General features: G+C 33.7%; 1 protein-coding gene and 1 pseudogene across 1 annotated transcript; both read left to right on the top strand.

The window, feature by feature from the left end:
• The first annotated feature begins 546 nt into the window (after positions 1 to 546).
• Positions 547 to 2309, top strand: LOC145058560 (UPF0481 protein At3g47200 pseudogene; annotated as a pseudogene).
• Positions 2310 to 20745: 18436 nt separating this feature from the next.
• On the top strand, positions 20746 to 22172 carry LOC145059794 (uncharacterized). Its single transcript, XM_079007578.1, has 2 exons — positions 20746 to 21305; positions 21407 to 22172. Exons 1-2 carry the CDS (start codon positions 20746 to 20748, stop codon positions 22170 to 22172), a joined length of 1326 nt encoding a protein of 441 aa, XP_078863704.1.
• The last annotated feature ends 4146 nt before the right edge of the window (positions 22173 to 26318 follow it).

Consider the following 26318-nt stretch of genomic DNA (forward strand, 5'->3'; position numbering starts at 1 on the left):
TACAAAACAAACTCTTATAACATAACTTCCTTTAAATTGTATTGTTTTGCGGTGCAGATTATGATTTTCGCAATCAATATGATAAGACAATAAATATTTTTTTTAAAAAAAAAATTATATTTCCACATAAATTTTTGTAGTCATCTGCAAATTTCACAGTCAACGATGGCAAAACGATATTTTTGTTAATTTTTTTTGCAAGCCAACAATATTTTTGAAGATGATGACATGCAAAATTTATAGCTATTTTGGTATTTTTCCTATTTTTGTAAGTATTTTGTAATAAAATATTAAACGAAGAAAAACTATTATGCTTTAATGACTATACTTAAAAGTGTTTTATAATGAACACACAAAAATGATAATATTAATGATTTTTCATTATTAACAAACAATTACATCAATTTGAGTATTATTTTAATATTTTGATTTATAAATAAACTCACAAAAATATCAACGACCATTCCATCTTGGAATTAATGTAATAATTATGTCTACGAAATTGCCAGTTTGAAGTATTCTATCGATTTGAGACCCCACGCGATTAAGCCTTCTTCTTTCATTGGTTTCTTCTTCCACTTGTTCTTATACAATGATCGGAACCCCAAAGGAAACTTCATGGAATCAACAACGAAAACCCTAAACTATTGACGTTTATCGACTTAATATCTTCATATATTCACCTTTTAATCACCTCCAATCGTTCACTTGTAAACACAGTTCAACCAAAAAAAAAAAAGATGAATCAAAATCTTGTTATCACAATAGACCAAGAGGTGAAGTTCATGAACACCCAAATGAAAAAACCACCAAAATTACTACACAAGTCAGCTGGAAATGACTCATGTTGCATATTCAGAGTCCCCCAGAGTCTTTTCGAGATCAACAGGGAAGCATATCAACCTCGAATCGTCTCAATCGGCCCATACCACCATGGAAACAAGCACCTTGAGATGATCGAAGAACATAAATGGAGGTACCTGAATGATTTGATCCAAAGAACAGGTAAGTCAATTGGATATTTCATGAAAATCATAGTGTCAAAGCAGGATGAAATTCGACAAAGCTACTCAGAATCTCTTGATCACTTTTCCGCCAATGATCTTGCTAAAATGATGGTGCTTGATGGGTTTTTCTTGATTGAATTGTTCAGAAAAGTTGGAAAGTTGGTTGAGACTGATACAGATGATCCAATTTTCAGAATGGTTTGGGTGTCTCCATTTTTGATGAGAGATCTTTTGAAAATCGAGAACCAAATCCCATTTGTTGTTCTCCAAAAGTTGTTTGATGTATCTAAAGATGGGTCTAAACCCGATGATCGCACACTTTCAACTTTAATCCTTGAGTTTTTCAATTACACAGTTGATAGAAAAAAAGAGATACTAAATGAACACAAGAATACCGAAGGGAAACATTTACTAGATTTTTTCCGAAAAAGTTTCATAAACCCTAAAGAACAAAACCCAGTTCCCACCTTTGACATATCCAAAAACTCTTCCCAAAAACTTATCCAAACCCCGACCAAACTCAAGATCAATAACTCTTACCTTAAACTTATCCCCCCAGCAAACAAACTCAAGATCGTTGGAGTTACGTTTAAGGCAAGTCATGAACCCGATAGCTTCTTGGACATTGAGTTCCGAAATGGTGTTCTTTCGATTCCTCAAATAAACATGGACGATTTTTACAGTTCGTTCTTTTTGAACTGTATTGCTTTCGAGCTGTGTTATTTTCATTGCTCCAAACATATTACAACTTACGTTGTGTTCATGGGATGTCTAATGAACACTTCAACTGACGTGGGTGTGCTTTCGGAAGACAAAATTATTGAGAATTATTTTGGAACGGATAAAGAGCTAGCGAAATTTTTCAAAAGTGTTGGAAAAGATGTAGCTTTTAATATAAAAGATAATTACTTGACAGGTTTGTTTGAGGAAATAAATGAGTATTGCGAGAATGGGTGGCATGTGCATTTGGCTGGGTTTAAGCATACGTATTTTGAGAGCCCATGGGCTGCAGTTTCAGCTTTCGCGGCCTTTTTGTTGCTTTGTTTTGCGGGTTTGCAAACATTTTATACTGTCTATCAGTATTATAAAGCTAAGAAAGGGTAGAGACGGGAGGGTGGTGTGAAGATGGCGATTGATTGGTGGATAATGTTGTAGTTTTAATAATGAACTTATATTTGTAATAAATTCATCGTATATGTGTTGGTTTCAACATATTTTCTATAGGTTGTAAGTTTCAAAGGCATGTTTGTATATGGCATTCTTGCTACGTTTAATGGTATTTACATGCTATATTTATGTGTATTTTAATTTTTTGAAAACGAAGCTTGTGGGATGTATCACGTTGGTTGTGCGCTTTATATATATATATATATATATATATATATATATATATATATATATATATATATATATATATATATATATATATATATATATATATATATATAGTGAATATACCCTTAAGGGTATATAAGATTAGGTACTCAAACTCACCATACTACGTCATTTTGTATTATATATACATTGTAATTGTCCAGTATTTCTTATAATTCAAATTCTTACTTGATTTACTTCTAAGATTTTATAAATTTCACATTTATCTTATTCTTACATAATTTTTATTTTCAACTATAATATATATAGCCTAGTAGGTGTTCGGCAAAAAAATGTGATGTAAGAGGAAGATAATAGTGAAAATTCGAAAATCTTGAAAGTAAATCAATTTAGGGATTGAAGTTTAAGAATATTATAATTAATATATCAAACAAAATGATGTATTATGGTGGGTTCGGGTACCTAAGCTTATATACTCTTAAAGGTATATTCACTTTTCCCATATATATATATATATATATATATATATATATATATATATATATATATATATATATATATATATATATATATATATATATATATATATATTATCCACCGGCCATTGAAAAAGTCAAATTAAATAACACAAGATCACCTACGTTCTCGGTCAATGGCAGCTGTTCAGCATCCCTCAATCTTCGTTCATCTCTGATTTAATTGAAATTTTGAATTGAACTCTCTTCAACAATCTATTTAAAAACCCTAGCACCCATTTCAGCTTTCATTGCCTCCTCTTCTTTCTCTCTCCTGTCATCCACGTTTTCTCTCAAAGCCCTGGGCAACAGGAAAGTGCAATGACAAATCTTACATCCTAGAGCATCCTTCGGTAAACTGATGTACCTTCCCCGCTTCTGTTCTTAAATTTGTGTGAGTTTCTTTTGTTTCGTTTGAGTTTTGGGTTGTTACTACTTATAAACCATGGTTGCTGATGTTATTTCCACCTACAGAACTTCCACAAAGACCGCCCTATTTTGTGTTTTGGGGGTTTTTTTGAAGACTATCGTCGACCATCACCGCTCCATTTCTAAGGAAGCATAACAACCACCACCAGTCTCTGCCACTGTCACCATTGATGTCTTCCGGTCATTGGTTCTAGGTAAGAACAAAAATATCAAACCTTAACCCTTTTCTACTCTTATTTCCCAACTCAAAATTTTTGTTACCGATGACATCATTAATCCGTCGTTCATTCTCCAGACGCCCCTCTCCAATCGGTTGAAGTTATACAATCCAGATAGTTAGTTTTCCTTTTGATTTGTTATTTTCTCTTTTCAATGATTTTTATCTGTTTCCCTTTATGTCAACTTCTAGATGTGTCGGTGGTGATGGTTATCTGGTAAATTAGAAAAAATGAATCAATGTGTTTTGAATGTGTAATATCTCCGGAATCTACGTTGTTTAGATTCTGGAAAGTGGTTAGTGTACTTTGTTTTTCTTCATCCACAAACGAGGTCTGATTTTTTTTTTTTCAAATCATTTGTGTGAACGACTAAATTACTGTATGAAATCCTTCATTATTGATAAAAAAAAAATTGGTTATTGCAGAGTTCCAAAGAAGTCATTAATTAACAAGCATCATAGCACCCTTACATGACGGTTGATTGAAAATGAATGTTCAAGAACAGAAATGGGAAGAAATTACAGTAAAAGGGTAATTTGGTCTTTCTTTTTTACTTTCAGTTTAGGTAACCCATCTTCTAAGTGTAGGTTTTAGCTTTTCTATGAAAATCTAAAAGGTTGGAATAGTGAGCTATTCTTGGGTGTGATTTGAGTTTAATAGACAATGTGAATATGAATGTAACGACCCAAATTTCACGTCAAAAAATGTCGTTTTAAAAACATTACTTTAGAAAATATTAATAGTTAAAAACATTGTTTGATCAAACCATACCAAAATGTAAACCATGTCTAAAAGTCAAATCATACAACCATCAAAATAACAGAGTATAAATCCCAGAGAATCTCGTAAGTGCGGAAAACAGTATGTGTGCATGATGTGCCGCTACCGCGCCGGCTCCTTCCCTTTCGACGAAGAGGTATCTGAAACCAAAACTGCAAACTGTAAGCACAAAGCTTAGTGAGTTCCCCCATTGTACCACATACCATACAAACAAATAACACGCATACTGCCAGACTATTCTAGGGTGCCTGACTACCCGGTACGGCCATTCTGGGGTGCCGACTACCCGTGTCAAGCCATTCTGGGGTGCTAACTACCCATGTCAAGCCATTCTGGGGTGCTGACTACCCATGTCAAGCCATTCTGGGGTGCTGACTACCCATCGGTCCTAACAACCGACCCTCGAGGACTAGTCCCCTCCTACTACCACTATCGCAAATAACATAACAGGTCGGCATGCAAACATATCATCACGTACTGTTAGACATTTATGGGGTGTCTGACTACCCTCCGGTCCTAACAACCGAACTCTACTATTATCACATATAACATATCAGATAGTAGCAACCTAGATGATATCACAAAGACAATCATCTAACATACGACTCCTACTGGTGGGCCGGCATTGTGGCCGTAGACCCACCGCTACTGGAAGGTAACTCAGCTCGAAGTAGCTGCTGATCTGAGCGGGAACTGACTGTCTACTGCTGCTCTGGAAATCCTCCGGCTGCAATTCCCACAACATACTCAATCAAACACTGCTAACTGTCCTTTGGGTAAAATGACCATTTTACCCCTGATCATGACCTAAGTCAAAATCAGAGTCAACTTCCAGTTGACCCGACTCGCCGAGTTGGCTTTCCAACTCGCCGAGTCCCTACCCAAACGTTTGCCCTGAATCCCGTTCCTACTTGTCGAGTTAGGCGACGACTCGACGAGTTCTCCTTCTTAACAGATACTCAAGTCCTTCATCCTACTCGCCGAGTTGTATGAACAACTCGTCGAGTTCATCTTCATCCGATGAACACTTATGCTAAGACTCGCCGAGTTGTAAGAACAACTCGCCGAGTCTGTTCTTGATCTAAGGAGACTGCCTTGAACTCGCCGAGTCAGGGCATTGACTCGCCGAGTTCCTCCATAGATGAGTTCAGCTTCCGACTCACTGAGTCACACCCCGTGACTCACTGCTCACTCGACACTACGAAACGGGGACAAACTCGGAGACTCGCGAACAGACTCGCCGAGTCATATGAACGACTCGCCGAGTCGTTTCCATGCACCCACTAAATACACAGATTTGCTCGATTCCAGTCCATGCCATTCACATATCTGGGCTTCTAGGACACGAATCACACGTAAAGTTTCCAACTTTACGTGTAGATATTCACCAATATGGATTTTAGGGTTCAAAAGGCCTCAAAAGGGTAGATCTAGGGTGAACAAGCAACATGGGTCCATAAAGCTAACAGATCTAAGCTCCTGGAGCTCAATCTTGCCTAGATCTAGAGGCCAATCCACTTATTACGCACCCTCAAGCATACACAATCTTGGAAATGGCTCAAAAAGGACTTCAATGGAGCTATAAGGGACAATAAGCTTAAAAACAGAGGGGAAACGAGCTATACCTTAGGGGAAATGTTGGAATGACACAGAGATGCTTGGCCTCCTTCTCCTCTTCTTGATTCCCTCTTCTTTTCCCTCAAAACTTCAAGAATACCACCAAAAACACTTCAAACTCACAAGGAAGCACGGTTAGAGAAAGATACAGGGCTCTGAGGGTGAATGGGGACGAGGTTGGGGCGGATAAGTTGTTTAAATAGGGTGCAAACCCCTGAAACTTAGGGTTTCATCCAACAGCTGTGACTCGCCGAGTCCAGGATATGGACTCGCCGAGTCGACAACTTAAACGTGTCCCGGGTCCCGCATCTACTCGGCGAGTCAGACCTGTGACTTGCCGAGTCCAAGGCTAAAAGAAGAGAAATACTCAAATAAGATTTACGTACCAGGAACCAGGTGCTACAATGAATTAGAATTAGGATTACTGTAAATGAAAGGGTGGTCGGGTTAGGAAGTCTGTAATTATTTTTAATCCGTAAAACTATAAAATCAAAGTTATCTTATTTGCTAAACTTTTGGTTCTCATGATTGTACAGCTCTTAAGTTGAACTCAAAATAATTACTCACATTTGGTGCCCTTCGTGTCTTAGATGGTCCTGAGGTGAAGATATACATGTATTGATTAACTTTAGATGAACTCAGGTAACTGTTTTTCTTTCATTTTTTCTTCTTTTAAAGTTTTCGAAATATACAAATATGCATTTAGTTAAAATAACCAACTATAGTATGGTATGTTTGTTTTATTATTTATGACATATTTTAGACTTTTTTACCTCAACTATAGTCTTCGGTGGCAAAGTATGGTGCAAGAACTTGGAATCGACACTACATTGATCACTTTGGCAATGTCCTAGATCATGTATAAATTATAATCCAAAGAAAATTGAAATAGCCTGAATTGAGTATGTTAAAATTATGCAAAAAACGGAAGCGTACAATTGCAAGTACATTGCTATTACGGTTATTCAAGTTTTAGCAACAATTCTAAAGATGGTTTTGGCAATGTCCGAGATCACTAGAAGTGCTTGCCTTCATCATAGAAAACCTTTTTTAATAGGTTTGAGTGAGAAATTTGTCGCAGAATGAAGAACAAATATTTTTAGACATGTTATAGGGGTTTCCCTAAAAAGGGAAAATAGGAGAAAAGAAATATATACTAGCTTTGAAAGAGATAAATCCGAAATACTCATAATTTGATCAAATTCATCAAGGAAAAATGTGGAAAGTAGGAAGTTTAAAGTTTAAAAGCAAAGCATTGGAAAAAGTTTAAATCTGGAATTTCAAGTTTGGATCTCAAGGGTAAATGTGGAAACTTAATTTGTTTGTTTCTAAGCTTATTATGATGCTAAAATATAGAATTTTTACTATCTATCATATGCATCTCTTTTATTTTGACTTCGTCCATGGCTTGTTGAAAATGTAATAATGAAGTTGTTAAATAAATGAAAATTATAAGAAAAAATGGCAGCTCGCTTCATTTGTTTCTGACAACTGATATCAGCAAATTTAGAAGCCTTCTTAAGGCATTTTTTGCAGGTCACAAATGTTGGTTCCAGCCTAAACTTCATATGCCTTCAACAGAATCACATGGTGAAGTCAAAAACCAAAATTCATTTAAAGGAGATGACAACATGGTGTTTTAAAGTGGTCGTATGTAACCTACTATAATTTATTTTTTAGGGATATATACAGTAAAGTCCCAATATTTTCATCGATTTGACAAGGAAGTCCTAAACTTTATTTTTTTTACAGTAAAGTCCAAATTACCGGCAGTTTTTGACACTTTTACCCCTTTTCCCCAGTTAGCCGGTAATTAGGACTTTTTTGTCAACAAAATAAAGTTTAAGACTTTCTTTTCAAATCGTCAATTAGGACTTTACTGTCAAAAAAATAAAGTTTAGGACTTTTTTGTCAAATCTTTGAAAATTTTGGGACTTTAGTGTATATATAATTTTTTTTGTTAGAAATTTAATGGTATGATACTCTTTAAGCATAAGAGTTATTGAAACATTCTCTAATCAGTTAAATCCTATTGAAATCCTTTACGTTTACTTCTTGTTAAATTGTTTTTTTAATCTCAACAAATCGACATTAAAAAAAATTGAGATAATCAAGAAAGAAAGAAAGAACCAGGGTTGTGTTGGCTTTTTGCAGTCTCAAAAATGGAGAAATAAGAAACCGAAAAAAACGAAATTGCCCTTCTTTCGCTTCTCCACATTCACACCCTTTTGACTAGGCATGTGCTGTTTGTGTTTGTACAAGAAAGTCCTAAACTTTATTTTTTTGACAAAAAAATCCTAATTACCGGCTAACCGGAAAAAAATGGTAAAAGTGTCAAAAACTGTCGGTTATTTGGACTTTACTGTCAAAAAAATAAAGTTTAGGACTTTCTTGTCAAATCGATGAAAATATTAGGACTTTATTGTATATATTCATATTTTTTATTTGTATTATTCTTTCGATAATCATAGCAACCTACTTTATTTTATTTGTTTACTATAGCATGCTATTTTAATTTATTTTTATTAAAAAGTAGAAGTGTGTTTTGTGCACTACACATGATTTTTGAAAGTAGGATGTTATAAGAAACAATTCAAAGTATGCTGCCGTTTATTGAACAAAACATGATTTATGAATCTGCTCATATATTTACTTCGCAATTTGTGTGTATGTAATATGTATTTTAGGGAGTTTTATGCTATGAGTATACCCTTAAGTTGAAACTAGATTTCCCCTGGATTTTTCTTAGTAATAATATCATATAATATTTTTATATTTTATATGAATTAACTATAGTCCAGAAAGTTTAGCAAGCATAAACAGTAAATAAATAATCAACTAATTTGAAATATTTTATTATTTTATATTTTACTCTGTATAATTTATAAACAAATAAATAAATATTATTTTTATCAAAGAAAAATATAAATGAATATTATATTTATGCTATAATTAATAAACTAGCAACAATTAAATTATATATCGTATTTTTTAATTACAATATAATTTATATATGGTTGTGTTTTATCAAAATATAAATTTCATAATGATGGGCCGGTCTTAATCTAGGATACCAAGTGTATAGGGTTTGATCTCATGTGGACCATTCTTTTTATAAAAGTCTAACATGATCTACAATAAAAAATATGACACATGCCGTCGAAAAAGCAAAAAGGAAAAGATGACAACATCATCAAATTCTAATCTAATTATTCGGGTAAGTATTAAAAATAAAAAATTCAAGAAATATATTTATTAGTCTTCATTGCACTTCACGTGGGATCAATGTTTTAAAGACCAGTTTTTTTAGTTGAGTTGGTATGGTGACCGGTTTCCGGTTTAACCGGTTCGACCACCGGGTCAACCGGTTTCTATAATTTTCATCTTTTTTTCTATTTTTCTACACATACATACATATATAAATCATGAATTTGACTTTTACTAGTTCAAACATTAAAAATATACATAAAAATAAGTTGTACATCTATCTAAATACAATAAAATAACATATAACTATAAGTTTTTGTGTTTTACGTCAATCCATATACGTAAAAAAGAAAATACAATATAATACCTAAACAAAATATAGTTTTAGATGAATACAAACACATCAAAAAACATTATAACATTTACCATATGTTTTTAGTTAGAAAAAACTAAATAGATTTAAAAAAAATCACCAAAATTTATTATGCAAATAATTCTTTTCCATGTGTTTTTATTCGGTTTAACCGGTTCAACTAGTTTATTTTGACCGGTTCAACCGGGTTTTCCTAAAAACTAGCCGATTCAATCCGGTTCAGAAATCGACATAAAACTGGTAATAGTTAAATCGTTCTCTCCCCCGGTTCACGGTCCAACCGGCCGGTTCAAACCGGTTTTTAAAACATTGCGTGGGATACATAAAAAGAAAATAGAAGATGTCAAATTCATATTTATGGACTTATTGTAAATGGAAGGTGGGGCAAAAAAAAACAAATTGGCAATAATGTTTGTGGCCTAATGCTTGTGTTATACATTTGACAGGAATCATAGAAGAAAAAAAAAAAGAATAGCCCCTATCATAAGAAAGGGAATAGTCCAACATTAAGCAATAGATAAACTATTTTATCATTTTATATAATAAATTATTTGTGAATGAATTATGTTTTCTATAATATAATATGTTTCACAAATCAACTATTAAAAAAAAACCTAACTGCTGAACAAAAATTAACCACCCCACACATATTTTTAACCTTGATCAACAACATTTATTTATACCAAACCAAAAATGTAAACGATATTTGTTGATATAATGCATTGTGTTATTTGGACTATAACATGTTTCTGAAAAGATATTTCTAGCAAAAAACAACTTTTCACTATAGCCGCATCGCAAATCGTCGACATCTCTTCCGTCGAAGGAATCAATCTACAACAATCAACTCTCTAAAGCCACCACTACAACAATCTACCGGTCTTAAAATCGTTTTCTAATTAAATTTCACTTCAAAAAAACCGAACATATTATAACTGAAATCAGTTTAATACAATGATTTCAAAAAATCGAAACCGGTTCACAATCGATATAAAAAACAAATTGTTTGTAGAAACTAATTTATGAAAAAATTATTCGCACCCGTCGTTTAACGCGGGTAAATGGCTAGTGTGTGTGTATATATATATATATATATATATATATATATATATATATATATATAGAGAGAGAGAGAGAGAGAGAGAGAGAGAGAGAAAATGATCATTTGAAAACTTAGAGTTTCCTGAGAACCCGAGAACTGAAGGTGGAACGTTGGATAAAAAAAAAGGAAGAGTCGAGATGCAAGGTGGCGTTTTTGTAAATAAGTAGACAAAAAAAGAGGGGTATCTTAATTAATTCAGTCAGGGGTATTATAGGAATAAAAGTATAACTAAATGATTTCTTAAATTTAATATCTGAGAAAATAAATTTTCATCTCTCTCTATCACCTCCCCGTTTTCCTCTCTCGCTCAAACGTACAATCCATCCTCCGACGACTCACCTTCGTCAAATAGCCTCCAACCTCCTCCATCATCAGGCGTCGATCACCTCCCTCCTCCCTTCACCGGCCACCTCTACCTCTGTCGATCGCCACACTCATTGATCTCACGTTGTTCATAGAAAAACTCCACTGAAGACGCTTTGATTTTGAATCGGTTTGTCCGTTATTATTGCACATCTGTTCTCCCTTGTTTCTCTATCATCATCGGATACTCCACTACGATCGAGATCTCTCTTCTTCCTCTGTCGTTGCACCTTCATTACCAGATATGTTTCTCCTACACATCGATCTGATTTGGTAAACGCCTTCACCGAGTCCCTTGACCCATTTCCCATATAAGCCAAATCTGAGACATGCAACGCTTCAAAACCACAGATCTATGGTCATAGGGCATGCTTAACACGTAAAGTTGCAAACTTTACGTGCATGCATGGCCCTATAAGCTCAACAATACAATTCCAAGCTCTTTAAGAGGTCATGCACTCAATGGGGTCCTCAATCACTTCAACCACAACAACTTTATGCTTCTAACATGTCCATAAGGTCTAGATCTGAAGTCCTTTCGGATCATTAAGCACAAACACATGGAGTTTGGTGTTTTAGGGCTTGAAAACCACCAAATTGGGACAAAATGGTATGTAATGTCCTAAAGATCAAGGTAGAAACTTTACTACCTGAATGGAAGCTTCTCCCAGTGTAGATTTCGGATCTACTCCCTCTCTTGCACTCTTCAATCTCCTATTTTCTTCTTCTAAGCTTCAACTTCCTTCACCAAGCAAGAACTTACTCACAAGAACAATATGGGGGACTAGGGACTCTCACTACAGCTCTCTGGAAGTGTTAAGGACAAAGGGCCGAGTTAGTGTGCTTAAATAGGGTGACAATACTTGGGTTAGGGTTTTTGCCCAAACAGGGGCTACTTGCCGAGTCGGGGAACCGACTCGCTGAGTCCAAGGCCCTGCGTCTCATCCTGCTCCTACTCGGCGAGTCGGTCTTTCAACTCGCCGAGTCCAAGGCAAAAATGCAAGAATTATGAATTTTAAATTACAAGAAATACGTACCGGGAACCAGGTGCTACACAAATGAACCTAAACATCTCTCTCTCTCTCTCTCTCTCTATATATATATATATATATATATATATATATATATATATATATATATATATATATATTATTTAGGGTTCAATTCACAATGTAAAATTTTCTGTTTCTTGGACTCTGAGATTTAAGTTTTTTTAGACAATGTTTGTTTGGCATGTGGCGTTGACAACATACATCAATAATGTTTGTAGCGGAGATTTTGTGTATGTAAAAGAAAACAAAAAGATAATTAAAACGCATTCCTATTATTCCTTTTTTGGCTTTAAATTGTTATAAAAATGCTTCTAAAATATAGCAAATGTTATCCAAATACAAAATATGCTTTCAAAATGTAATACATTTTAGCCAAAGTTTATGAAAATAAAAACTATGTCTCGAAATGTATATTTGAAAAAAAAATTACATGTGTTTACAACTATACACACATGAAAACAAATACATGTGTTTGAAAAAAAAGATTTAAAAATTAAGATAAATTTGTAAAACAATAAGAAAAATATTTCTTATAAAAAGAAAGCTATAACAAAGTTAAGGAAAATTTGTTTAAAAAAATTGAACAAAAAAGTCTTAATAAAAGTTAAAATTGGCCGAAAATGTAAATAATAAAATTTTGGGAACAAATTCATAACAAACAAAATATGGGTTAAAACTATAAAAGTGAATAATGTTAGGGCCATAAAGGAAAAATTAAGGGGCCAAATTTATAATTTTTATTAAAATTTTAGGTTAAATTGTAAAAAGAATGAATGAATGACCGTTAAGTAAAATTGAAGGTGTATGAATTGTGTAATATTCATCAAATTGTGTTTTGGTATAGTTATATACTTATATAATGGCTAGAATGTGTGTGTGTGTTTTTTTTTCTATTTTACTAGGTGTGAGACCCGTGTATTACACATGTTGATTAAATAATAGTTAAATATCAAAGTTTATACATTAAGCATTTTCAAAATAAAATTTCGAAATAAATGCAACCAAAATGACAAATAAATAAGTAATTCAATCTATACTAATAAAAAAACTATTGAAAGAGATGAAAATAAAATGCTACTATGAATAAATCAATGGGAGTATGTAACAAAGTCACATATTTAGATTTATGAATGGTCTAAAGTAAGGATGAGAATTTAGATCGAAAACTCGAACCGAACAAAAACCCGAATCGATTAGGCCCGAATAAGGATTTCGATTTGGGTTTCGGGTATCTATATTATGTTTATTCGGTCTGTATGTTATTTCTCTTGGGTTACCCAAATAAGATCTTATTCGGTTCTAAATACCCGAATCAAATAAGCATTTCTCGTCCCCTTTCTCTGATCGACATAAATTAAAATTACGATTCACACTTCTATCCTCATCGCTCAACAAAAAACCCCTATCCTCGTTCTTGTCGTTTCAAAATCGACCAATCTTCTCAACTATTTCCAAACTCAAAATCTCTTCTGTCGATCCTTCTTCTTGTTTCAAACTTTCAAAAACCGATCATTCCTATTGTCTATAAGGATTCACAAATTCCTACTTTGTCAAATCATGAAAAATTAGGCTCCAATTCAAAAAACTCAAGTAAGAAATTAATTATCGTTATGTTAATCTATTGTGTAAATGTTATTCTTTCAATGTATTATCAAGTTATGTTAGTCTTTCATTGTTTTATATTGATGTATAAAAGTACATTGTTATTCTATTATTCGGGTTATAGAATCCTAATACAGTTTTTTTTTCTGGTTATATTAGGTCATTGATAATCTTGCACATGTTATTCGGGTAATAACCGAACCAAACCGACCCATATTGGTTAATCGGTTCAGTTTTCAGTTCATACAATTACCCTTATTCGAATTTCGGATTATTTAGGTTCGGGTCGGATCGATTCGGTTCGGTTCCAAACCGAATAACATCCCTAGTCTAAAGGGTAAATGATAAAACTTTTAATGCTTATATATGAAAAGGCTAAAAAAGAACTTATGCCTAAGTAATGATATTCCTTTAATTGTTTTAACTTAAATTCATCGATACTTCCTATCCTTATGGCTATTTTTGTCACCATAAGTTCAAGTACAAGTGATCAAACACATTTTGTTATAGTTTTTTTGGAAATATTAAACATTAATTAAAGAAAAATAAAAGGTTATATATAAAGATAGTAGATCTGTGCGTTCTCAGTTGAATCTAGTTACTAATAATTATGTATCGTTTTAGTGAATACATAATTGTATTAACTGATTTCAATTTTATTAAAAATATCTAGGATTTTATTATGGTATACACAAAATATCTTTATAAAAATGGAACTTCGTTGAAACTTACTAAATTATTAATTAAATAGCAATAACCATTAAAAAAATCTCAAATAATTTTAAAAATCAATAATTACAAAATACATTGATATATTGTGAAATCATTACTAATAGAGTATAAAGAATCAATGAACACATAATAAATAATATAAGAGTAAAAGAATTAAGAATACAAGAATAAATGCAATTCATACAATAGAGCAATCTATAAATTATCTGACGAAAAAGAAATTTTATTAGAAATTACACTCATGAGACAAAGATTATGTATAGTTTTTTTACCTAAACAAATTTATTTCAAAACACAGAGGTCGATACATATCGAATTTAGCTAAAACCATTGAACTGAGCAGTGTAGACGTTGGCCGTAGCTATCACTGTAGTTGCGGTGTAACCTCAAAACTTTCTTCAATAACTCATAGACTTGGCAAATTGCTAAGGATCGGGTGAGACATGATCATGGGTGGACACAAGATTTTGTGGTAGTATGTGTTGCCAATGACATATTTTATAGGGTAAATGACACAAAAGACACTCTTTTTACACAAAAATTCGATTTTGACACCGTGTTTTTTTTGTGTCAGTTTTGACACTGTGTTTTCCAATTTGTTACAATTTTGACCACTTGACCGGTTAACCAGATTGCATGCTGACGTGGCATGCTGAGATGATATGCTGACACGTCAAAATTGAATTTTTTTTTCTCAGCATGCCACGTCATCAAAACTGACACGTCATCATGCCACGTCAGCATGTAACCTGGTTAACCAGTCATGTAACACCGTAAAAATTTGAACAAATTTTCACTTTTGAAATCCATAAAATATCATTTGTAATCATAATTAAAAACATTGTGTCAACATTGTAGCAGTACAAAACCCAAGATCAAAATACATAAACACCGGTGTGCGTGTGTACGAGCTATGTCGGCACCTTCCCGCGATCATCACTGGTACCTGAAACACATAACACTGTAAGCATAAATGCTTAGTGAGTTCCCCAATATACCACTCTAACACATAATAGCCACTCGAGGTTGTAACTCTGTTGACCCTCAGGTCAATGTGTCTTAGTGGGGCCCTCCAGCCCCAACTCTCTATGGGCCCTCTGGCCCTAACTCTGTGGACCCGAAGGTCCTAACTCTGTAACTCTGAATCATGCATATCACATATCACAATAAATCACAACACATAAATAACATGCAATTACACTGGCATATAACTTTAAAATAACATGCAATCACATAACTCTGTTACCACACTAGGTAAAGTATAGTGAGAAGACTCACCTCGGGTATCTCGATAAATCTCTGACTCGATAAACGCTGGTCTAGCCTCCGCCTAATCATATAAAATAAATACCCTAATTATTATAACTCTCAAGGCTAGACTATGTCCCCTTATGACACTCTCAGAAAGGTAAAAGACCATTTTACCCCTCTCATAACTCAAAAGGCCCCACAATAGACCATACCCTAAAAGTCAACCCAAAGTCAACTTTCCGGGTTACGCTGCGCGTACCAGATGTGTACGCTGAGCGTACCCGGCTGCATCTCAGGATCGGGGAACGCCACCCAGTACGCGGCGCGTACTGGGATTACGCCCGGCGTACTCCCCAACTTCAGCCCCTTAGTTCTTGAGGTCTTAAACAGTTAAGACTCACGTCTAATTTCTAGATCTGACCACATCTAAGCCTCTTAATCCATAAAGTTGATGAGTCTATGCCTTTGCATGGCTGAACAAGCCACCAACTCCCATAATATTCCATCCTCTAACCCTAGAAGGCTTATTACTCAAGCATGACCTCAAACTAACACTAAAGATGGAAACTTTATGGTTCTAAATCACTAATACAACTGAATAGGGACAGATCTCGGACCATGAAGCACTTTGCACTCATAAAGTCTCCACCTTTGGGGTTTTTAGCCCTATAAATGGCACATGCAACAACAAATCAAAAGAAGAGGAAAGTTTTGAACTTTATACCTCTAAGTGTAGCCCCTTGCTCTGTAGATCTCAGATCCAAAATGGCACCTCAAGCTTTAGCTTCCAAGAGCTCCTTTCCTTCTTCTTCACTAAGTCACCAAAGCATAATTAGCTCCAATAACACTCACACACACTAAGGACGATGGGAAGCTCTCTTTCAGGGTTTCACTCACTGATATGGAGGCTGAGAAATGAGCCTTAGCACCCTTTAAATAGTGCACAAGACGGATTCGGGTTTTGCACCTGGGCTGGGTACGCCCAGCGTACCTTGGCGACTCCGCGTCCAAACTAAGCACACAAGTACGCGCAGCGTACGCCTCTGGTACGCCCAGCGTACTCACTTGCTATGTTCCCTCCACCCAAGGGCTAATTATGACTAATTGACAAAGAATAAGGGTGAAAGAAATGTACCTGAATCTCGGGGTGTTACAGGTCAAGTGGTCATAATTGTAACAAATTGGAAAACACAGTATCAAAATTGACACAAAAAAAAAACACGATGTCAAAATCGAAATTCTGTGTAAAAAGAGTGTTTTTTGTGTCATTTACCCTACTTTATAGTAGAAAAAAGAAAAAATTCAAAATTTTTGTGCTTTAAACAGGCATGGTAGGTGTTGTCAGTACCACTATGGGCACCTATACAAAACCACAACTAGACATGATGTCAAAAGGCAAGTGTCAATAACAAAAATGTTTTTTTTTAAATAGAGTGCATTATGCAACAATATATTGCAAAAGACAATTACAAATTGCAAAATTCCATATATTAGATAATTAGGATTTCACTTCGATTTTGTGATGTGAAAAACAATTTTCAATTCCTAATGAATATTAAGGGTTTGATAATTATTTATGCTAAGTCAAAAGAAAAAAAAAAAGAAAATCAAATTGTTAAATGTCTTTATTTATTTTGGTAGTTTTGTGATTGTTTGACATATACGTCCTAAAATTCAAAATTTAAAACTTAACTAACCTAAGTAATACTGTAATACCATTATTTAAGTTACCATGTAATGAGGTTTAAATTTAGAATGTTTAAATTGGAAGGAATCTATGCAATAAAGTTAGGCTTAAATATAAATATGAGTTGGCATTTAAATTAAAATGGAAAATATGTGAAAATGACAAGTGGAATGATAATTATTCTAAAAATTTCTAGAAAATGTCATGTGGAAAAGTCATTAGGAAGAAGACATGTAGCAAAATCATTTTCATTTATTAGGTTTAAATATGAGTTGTCTTTGTGAAACTCGCTTGGAAGACCCCAGGGGTAGCCCATGACATTTGTATGGAAGACCATGGGGATAACCCATGACACTTGGATGTCAGACCATAGGGGCACCCCATGGCATTTCAAAGAGAGATTATGGGGTAGCCTATGCCACTTGGATATCAAACCATAAGGGTAGCCCATGACATTTCAGGGAAAAGACCACAATGACATTTCAGGAAAAAGACCACGGGGGTAGTCCATGACAATTGTATGTATGGTATGTGGTATTTTGGAGAACTCACTAAGCTTTGTGCTTACGACTTTCAGTTTATGTTTCATGTACTTTGGTTTTCAAAGGGAAGAGTTCAGGATGATTGCATGACACACACCACTCGATTTCGCATTCTGTGATTTACTTTGATAATGATGATATATTGATAAAACTTTGATTACCTTGGTTTTATGAAGATGATATGGTTTAATGGTTTATTAATTCAAAAACGAAAAACTTTATGGTTTTATTTTTTGGACGTTACAAGTTGGTATCAGAGCCATGGTTTGAGGGATATGGGCGAATCAGAGGTGACAAAGACAGAAGATGATCTCGTTTTCATTTTTGAAAATCCTCAAACCCTTCATGGATTTCATTTCTGACTCATTGGCTCTGAAAGAGAAAGAGGAGGTGAAAGCGGAGAGAGAGAGAGAGAGAGAGAGAGAGAGATAGGCGATGGAGAAGATGAAGGAGGAGGAGATATGTGGCAGAGATGGAGTTCTAGAAAGAAGTCGATAATGTAGAGTATGAAGGTGATGCTAGTGATGCAACATTAAAGTGACGATCTGGAGGTTGAAGGCGACACCTATTATGCAGCATCAAGGTAGTAGTGTGGATGTTGAAGGCGACACAAACACAAAGGTTTTGGAGGGAGTGGTGGTGGTCGGTGGTTCTTAAATGAATATTTGTTTATAAGAATTAAAAGATTATTTTAAAATTGAAAACAAAAAATAAAAATTAAAACACAATCAAAAAGAGGTAAAATAATAATTTGAGATCAGTAATATAAAAAATGAAACAACAACAACCAATCATGCAAGAAATAAAATCGTCATATGGACCAACGTTTAGCGTGTCTGATAGTTGTACTAAATTAGTCTTTTCTGACCAAGCATAAAGATCATCGACATGATTTTACCTTGTTTCTAATTTAGATGATATCTAAATTTGATTATCAACTTAAAGTGCAAAATATTCATGTTTATACTAAAAAATGATTTCTATAACAAGTATGTCTAATTTTTATCAACGTTTAGTTGTAACTATTGTGTAATCAATTAAACCAAGCCTTGTTTTCATGTTCTATTTTGTTGTTTTTTGTTTTAAACGTCATTCATTGAATTATATCTACTAATTTAGGAACAATCTTGAACCATTTATTTAACTCTATTAGAAGATTAAATGTATAAATATTAATTTCTGAAATGTAAAGATGTTATTTCACACAAAAATAGAAACTAAAAGAACTCATAAAATAACTTTCTTGGTAATATTATCAGAATTGATAACTTTACATCCAAATTTCAGAGTTTTTTTACAAAAAGATAGGTCTGACAATTGGGTTGGGTTTTGGCCAGTCACGGGTTGACGGGTTGGCGCGTCAGGATACATTGACCCAACCCAACCCATATAATATATAGGTTGGCGGGTTGAAAACATCAACCCATATAACCTGTATAAGTATATGGGTTCGTGGGTTCGTGGTTAGTGAGTCGAACCCAACCCGCATAACTCATTTAATAAGCAACACATTTTAAAATGAAATTAAAAAATACAAACAAAATAAAGTCATAAAGTCATAAACTGGAGTGATGACGACGAGTGGTGTGCGACAACCGGATGACAAGAAGACGAGTGGTGTGCGTACAACACTGCGACAGTCGATGCCTCGATGCCTTAATCGACGGAGACACGGAGTCGATCATGAGTTTGGATACTGAAGATTGATTTTCTTTTTGATTAGGTGCTTCTTAGTGGCTAAGTCACGCTAAGTCGACTCGAAGATGTTTTGCAGTTTTGGAATTCGGAAAATGATTAAACGATAATCAAATATTCAAAACTGATAAATAATTAAATATATTTTTAAGCAATATATATATATATATATATATATATATATATATATATATATGTGTGTATATATATATATATATATATATATATATATATATATATATATATATATATATATATATATATATATATATAATCGGGTTTGCGGGTTGACCCACGAACCAAAACAGATAACCCAACCCAACCCATGAAATAAACGGGTTGGCGGGTCAAAAATCTCAACCCAAGCCCGTTTATTTTCGTGTTGGGTCAGTGTCACTAGTACATAATAGCTTTGGTAGTGCGAATATATATATATATATATATATATATATATATATATATATATATATATATATATATATATATATTTTGAGGCGGTTATTTTAGGAAACCGCCTCATCAAATCGATGTAGCACTAAAAAACACGAAAACCGCATTAAAAGAGCAACAAAAAATTCCTCCAACAGATTTATTAATACGGTTCACCAAAAATAAGCATTAAAAACGATTTTTTGATGCTATTTGCTATAAACGCACTATTAAATTATGATTTTTTTGGTGCATTTTTTTCTAACCGCTTCATTAAACCACGATTTTTTGGTGCCATATTCCAAAACCGCTTCATTAAATTACGATTTTTTAGTGCCATATTCGAAAAACCGCATCAATTATGATTTTTTGGTGCGTTTTTTTCTAACCGCTTCATTAAACAACGATTTTTTGGTGCCATATTCCAAAACCGCTTCATTAAATTACGATTTTTTAGTGCCATATTCGAAAAACCGCATCAATTAAAAGCTAATTATTCTCAGTGCAAGGGTTTCTTTTCTTTGTAAATGTGAACATTCTTCTTCGACGAAATCCCTCTGCAAGTGACAAAAACTCAAAATAGCCTCATTAAATTGTCTAGTTATCTTCATTAAAGGTAAATTAAATTTTATTGTTCTTTTGATTTTATATTACCTGTTTATTTATTAAATGATTGTTTAATTGTTATTTTTAAATTGATTTTTATAGTTTATTAAAATGTTAAAATTTACATAACCTGTTTGTTGAAAATCGATATATTACATTGTTTGTTTGTTTATTTTAATTTTCAGATGACTCGTGATTATTAGATGTACAAAGCTTCATGTTTTTCTGAACTTTATATAGAGGGTGTTCGAACTTTTATTAGGGTTGCCAAAGCAAATCGCGTGAATAATGGAAATGAATCGATTTCTTGTCCTTGTAACCTTTGTAAAAACTTTAAAACGTTTAATTTTATTGGAGAAATAGAGTATCATTTGTTGCAAAATGGTTTTGTGCCTAATTACACTTGTTGGTCAGGACATGGAGAAACACTTGTTGATTGTGGCACATCGTCGAGCAATATAAATATTCACAATAGTACATACAACAATGATTCATATGTTGATGAAGATGATCATCATTCAAATGACCCAAATGACAATTTCAATGAAATATTTGATGACATGGAGACTAACATGGATGATGTTGAACAAGAAAAGTTACAACGCGTATTTGAAGAAGCGGAAACACCGTTATATAGCGGTTCCAAATTTATGAAACTCGATGTGGTATGTAGGTTGATTAACTTAAAGTCGAAAAACGGATGGACTGATAAAAGTTTCACAAGTCTATTAGAGGTTTTGCATGACATTCTTCGGAAGATAATGTATTACCCATTTCTACATATCAAGCAAAAAAGCTAATGTGTCCGATGGGATTGGAAGTTGAAAGAATACATGCATGTCCAAATAATTGTATGTTGTACAGAAAGGAGTTCGAGAATAAACATAATTGTGTTTTTTGCGGTGCATCGAGGTATAAACGGAAAAAAGATTCGGATGAAGTAGATGATGATGTGACGAAAAATGGACCACCGGCTAAAATATTATGGTATCTCCCTATTATACCAAGACTAAAAAGGTTATTTTCAAACGAAAAAGAAGCAAAGTTACTTTGTTGGCATTCGGAAGAACGTGTAACTGACGGAAAACTAAGACATGTTGCAGATTCACCTCAATGGAGAAATATTGATAAGAAGTATCCTGAATTTGGAAAAGAGATGAGAAACATACGGTTTGGGCTGAGTTCAGACGGGATCAATCCTTTTGGGAACATTAGCAGTCGTCATAGTACGTGGCCGGTTCTTTTATGCATTTACAATCTTCCACCATGGTTATGCATGAAACGAAAATACATTATGATGTCGTTGTTGATTCAGGGGCCGAGACAACCTGGTAACGATATTGATGTGTATTTGTCTCCTTTGATTGATGACTTAAAAACTCTTTGGAGTTCGGGTGTAGATGTGTATGATGCTTATAAGAAACAACACTTTCAATTGCGGGCCATGATTTTTTGTACTATAAGTGATTTTCCAGCATACGGTAACTTGTCAGGATACAAAACAAAGGGTAAGAAAGCTTGTCCAATTTGTGAAGATCAAACAAGCTCAATATGGTTAACAAATTCCAAAAAAACTGTATACATGGGACATCTTTCAATTGCGGGCCATGATTTTTTGTACTATAAGTGATTTTCCAGCATACGGTAACTTGTCAGGATACAAAACAAAGGGTAAGAAAGCTTGTCCAATTTGTGAAGATCAAACAAGCTCAATATGGTTAACAAATTCCAAAAAAACTGTATACATGGGACATCGAAGATTTCTTCCTAAGGGTCACCGTTTTAGGAAGAAAACTATTGAGTTTGACGGAAGTATTGAGATTAGAACAATGAGGAAACAATTTGATGCATTTTCACGAGTTGCAAGTTTAAATGTTGTGTTGGGAAAAAGATTTCGTGTGGATAAAAATGCCCTTTGGAAAAAAAAAGTCAATTTTTTATAATTGCCTTACTGGAGATATTTGGATGTTAGACATTGTCTAGATGTTATGCATATAGAAAAAAATGTATGTGAGAGCTTGATATGCTTATTATTAGAGATGAAGCATAAAATTAAAGAGGTTAATGCCCGAAAGGACATGGCCGAGATGGGGATACGTGAAGATCTTGCCCCCGAACAGAGTGCTAACGGTGTTTATCTCCCACCTGCTTGTTATGCTACATCAAAAGAAGAAAAAATAAAGTTTTGTCAATGTTTACATGATATTAAGGTCCCATCAACTTATTCTGCAAACATTAAAAGATTTGTGTCGATGAAAGACTGTAAATTGTTTGGAATGAAGTCTCATGATTGTCATGTTTTGATGACACATATGATTCCTATCGCAATTCGTGGAATTTTACAAGATGATGTCCGGCATTCTATCACTAAGCTTTGTTTGTTTTTTAACAACATTCACTCAAAGGTTATTGACGTAGAAGATTTGGATCAATGGGAGAAAGACGTTTATGTTACACTTTGTGAACTAGAGATGCACTTTCCACCCTCATTTTTTGATATAATGGTTCACCTCATATCTCATATCGTACAAGAAATTAAGGCTTGTGGTCCTGTATTCTTACGATACATGTACCCTTTTGAAAGATACATAGGTATCCTAAAAGGTTACGTAAGAAACCGTAATCAGCCAGAGGGCAGTATTGTTGAAGGGTATACTTGTGAAGAGGTTATTGAGTTCTGCCAAGGTAATCCTATTAATAATATATTACAGTTATAACAATCTATAATATTTTATATATAATATTAATATTTTTTGTAGGCTATATGAAAGATGTCGAAAGTGTTGGTGTTCCAAAAACTTGTCATTCAGGTCGACTTGAAGGAAAGGGAGGAGTCGGTTGCAAAATAAACATGCCAACTTATGAAGAGTTACAAGTTGCACATTTAGTGGTCCTAAAACACATGAAATGTCTTACTCCTTACGTTGATGAACACATGGACATGTTAAAGTTGAAATACCCGGGTAAGGAAAAAATGTGGTACATAAACAATCATAACAAAGAGTTTTCGAGTTGGCTGGAAAAGAAGGTAGCAGAAACGGATGTTGATGAAACCGTGAAAAGGTTGGGACGTGGGCCAGATTGTAGAGTTAAATCTTATCAAGGGTACGCCATTAACGGTTATACATTTTACACCAAAGATCAAGATGAAAAAAGTACAATGCAGAATAGTGGAGTTACAATGATAGCATCAACAACCGAATTCGATAGACGGGATCATGATACTTTGATAAGAATAGCCAAAAATTCTTATTACGGTGTTATACACAAAATTTGGGAGTTGAATTATTATGACTTCGTTATTCCTGTGTTCAAATGTAAATGGGTGAATAATCGTACATGTGTTCAAGTTGATAAAGATGGTTTTACACTTGTTGACCTTTCAAGTAATGGCTATGTATCTGAGCCATTCGTTCTCGCAAAACATGTCACACATGTTTTCTATATCAAAGACCTAAGCAAGAAAAAAGAGCACATCGTCTTACAAGGCAAACGACGTATTATTAGTGTTGGTGATGTCGTTGACGAAGAAGAATACGACCACTTTGATGATCTACCACCATTTTCGGTTGGTATTGAACCCGGTAATTACGATAATATTGAATGCACAACATTTGTACGATCTAACATAGAAGGTACATATGTTGATTAAGTGCATGGATTGTTTTTTTTTCTTTTTTGAATGTTGTTTTTACATGAATTTTGTATGAAATACTATCTATTGATAAATAATAACAATATTGCCCTTATCTTTTGATAATTATAATGTTTGTATAATTGTTATAAGAAATATCAAATAACATTTAAAAGTATCAGTTACTAAATAGGTAATCTACTTTTTTGGTGAAAACCGCCCTAAAAAATAAACAAACCGCTTCAAAAAAAAGATATACTTCTAGTTTTTACGTGGAAACCGCCCTAAAAAATAAAAGTAACCGCCTCAAAAGACAAAGACAACATCAAAAAATAAAAAACCGCCTCAAAAAATACGCATAAAAAGAAGCTAAAAATAGCATCAAAAAATCGATAAACGCATAAAAACATATTGAGTTTTGATTGAGTAGTATTTTAGAAAAGATAATTATGTATTGCTATTTTCTTTTTAGAAAAACTAAATTATTTAATTTAAAAAAACAGCGAGTAATATTTTTTTAATTTTTACATTCAATTAATATACAAACTATTGTTAAAATGAAAAAAAAAAATATTATTGCTAAGTCCACGATGAGTCATGGGTTTGCGACCTGACTCGCCGAGTCCATGAACTGACCCGCCGAGTACACCTTGTGACATCTCTATTATGTCGATTACAGTCCATTCCAACACCTTCAATTCATAGATCTGGACTTCTAATGCCAGCTTTGCATGTAAAGTTGCTAACTTTAGGTGCATGCAAGGTGTTATGAGGCTAGAACACTCAATCCAACTCTGGATCTGTAACGACCCAATTTTTAAGTCCAAAATTTTTGTTTAATTAACTGACTCATAAAAATATTCTTAAGAAAATACTGTGAAATCACATCATCTCATAGACCGGATGTTGGGGGCTATTTCACCCCCTACTAGTACCACATAGCATGTAACACATAACCATATTCTATCTAGTATGACTGGGTATGACCACCCCCTTTTGGCCTTTCCTTCCTAAAAAACGATTTAGCTCACTTAGGGTTTCTCACATAAAAGATATATATATATATATATATATATATATATATATATATATATATATATAAGTTATGTTTTTTATATTATATGTACAAAAAAAGTTGTATGATTCACAGGTTATGACAGAATGTGAATTGCTAGTGAATGTGGCTGATACTCAATTGATAGTAGCTAATGGTATTGCATGGCCAACATCTGAAACGGTCATACATTCACAACCAATAAGTACAGGTTGTGTGAAAGTACATGTTGATGAAATCGTCAAAATATATGAGAACTTGCCTGTGCATGCCGTCACACAGACGGAAGAAGTTGAATATGTTAAACATCTTCTACATACCATCGTTCAGTGGCCGAGATATGCAATAAAGGTATATTTATATTTAAATATAAATATATATTTTAATATATGTTTATTTAAATATTACAAAATATTGTAGCTTGTGAACAAGACACCTAGCAAATCAAATAGTGGCACGGGAATGGGGTCGAATCGCGCCTCACCACACATACATGTTGATGACATCATGACGACTTCAGTTTATCGTCCACAAGTATTCAACCAGTTCACTCTTATTTTTTGTTAATTAATATTATTTTGATAATATTATAACAATTTTTAATTTTTTTTTGTTATTTTAGTTTGAGGAAAACCACATTGCTTATCAACATGAAATTAATGAACATTTTCAAGGTGGTTTAGTTGATATGGTTAGTCTTAAAAAACTTGTTTTATGCTCATTTTTAGACATATTATGTTTTTTTAGATGTTTTATGTTTGTATATAATCCTATCTAATTACTAATATTTTGTGTTTGTCTGTAGATGTTATCTATGAATCCACCACAAGTTCATTTAAATGCACCCGAACCCAGAGCCAGACCCGAACCCGAATCCGAATTTGAATCCGAAATCGAATCTGAATCCGAATCCGAATCCGAAACCGAACCCGAACCTGAATTCGTTACACATGATGAACCTGAGTTGTTTACATCCTTGAGCAAATTACAAGAACAAAGACCTCAAATTCAATCTGTTGGTTTTCAAGTAGTAGAGTTTTTTGGGAATGCAAATGTTGTTAATATTTTTTCACCCAAAGGGATGTATC

This window comes from Lactuca serriola, chromosome 6 (assembly GCF_051521515.1).
Source record: "Lactuca serriola cultivar US96UC23 chromosome 6, Lser_US96UC23_V15, whole genome shotgun sequence".
In the NCBI taxonomy this organism is placed as follows: domain Eukaryota; kingdom Viridiplantae; phylum Streptophyta; class Magnoliopsida; order Asterales; family Asteraceae; genus Lactuca; species Lactuca serriola.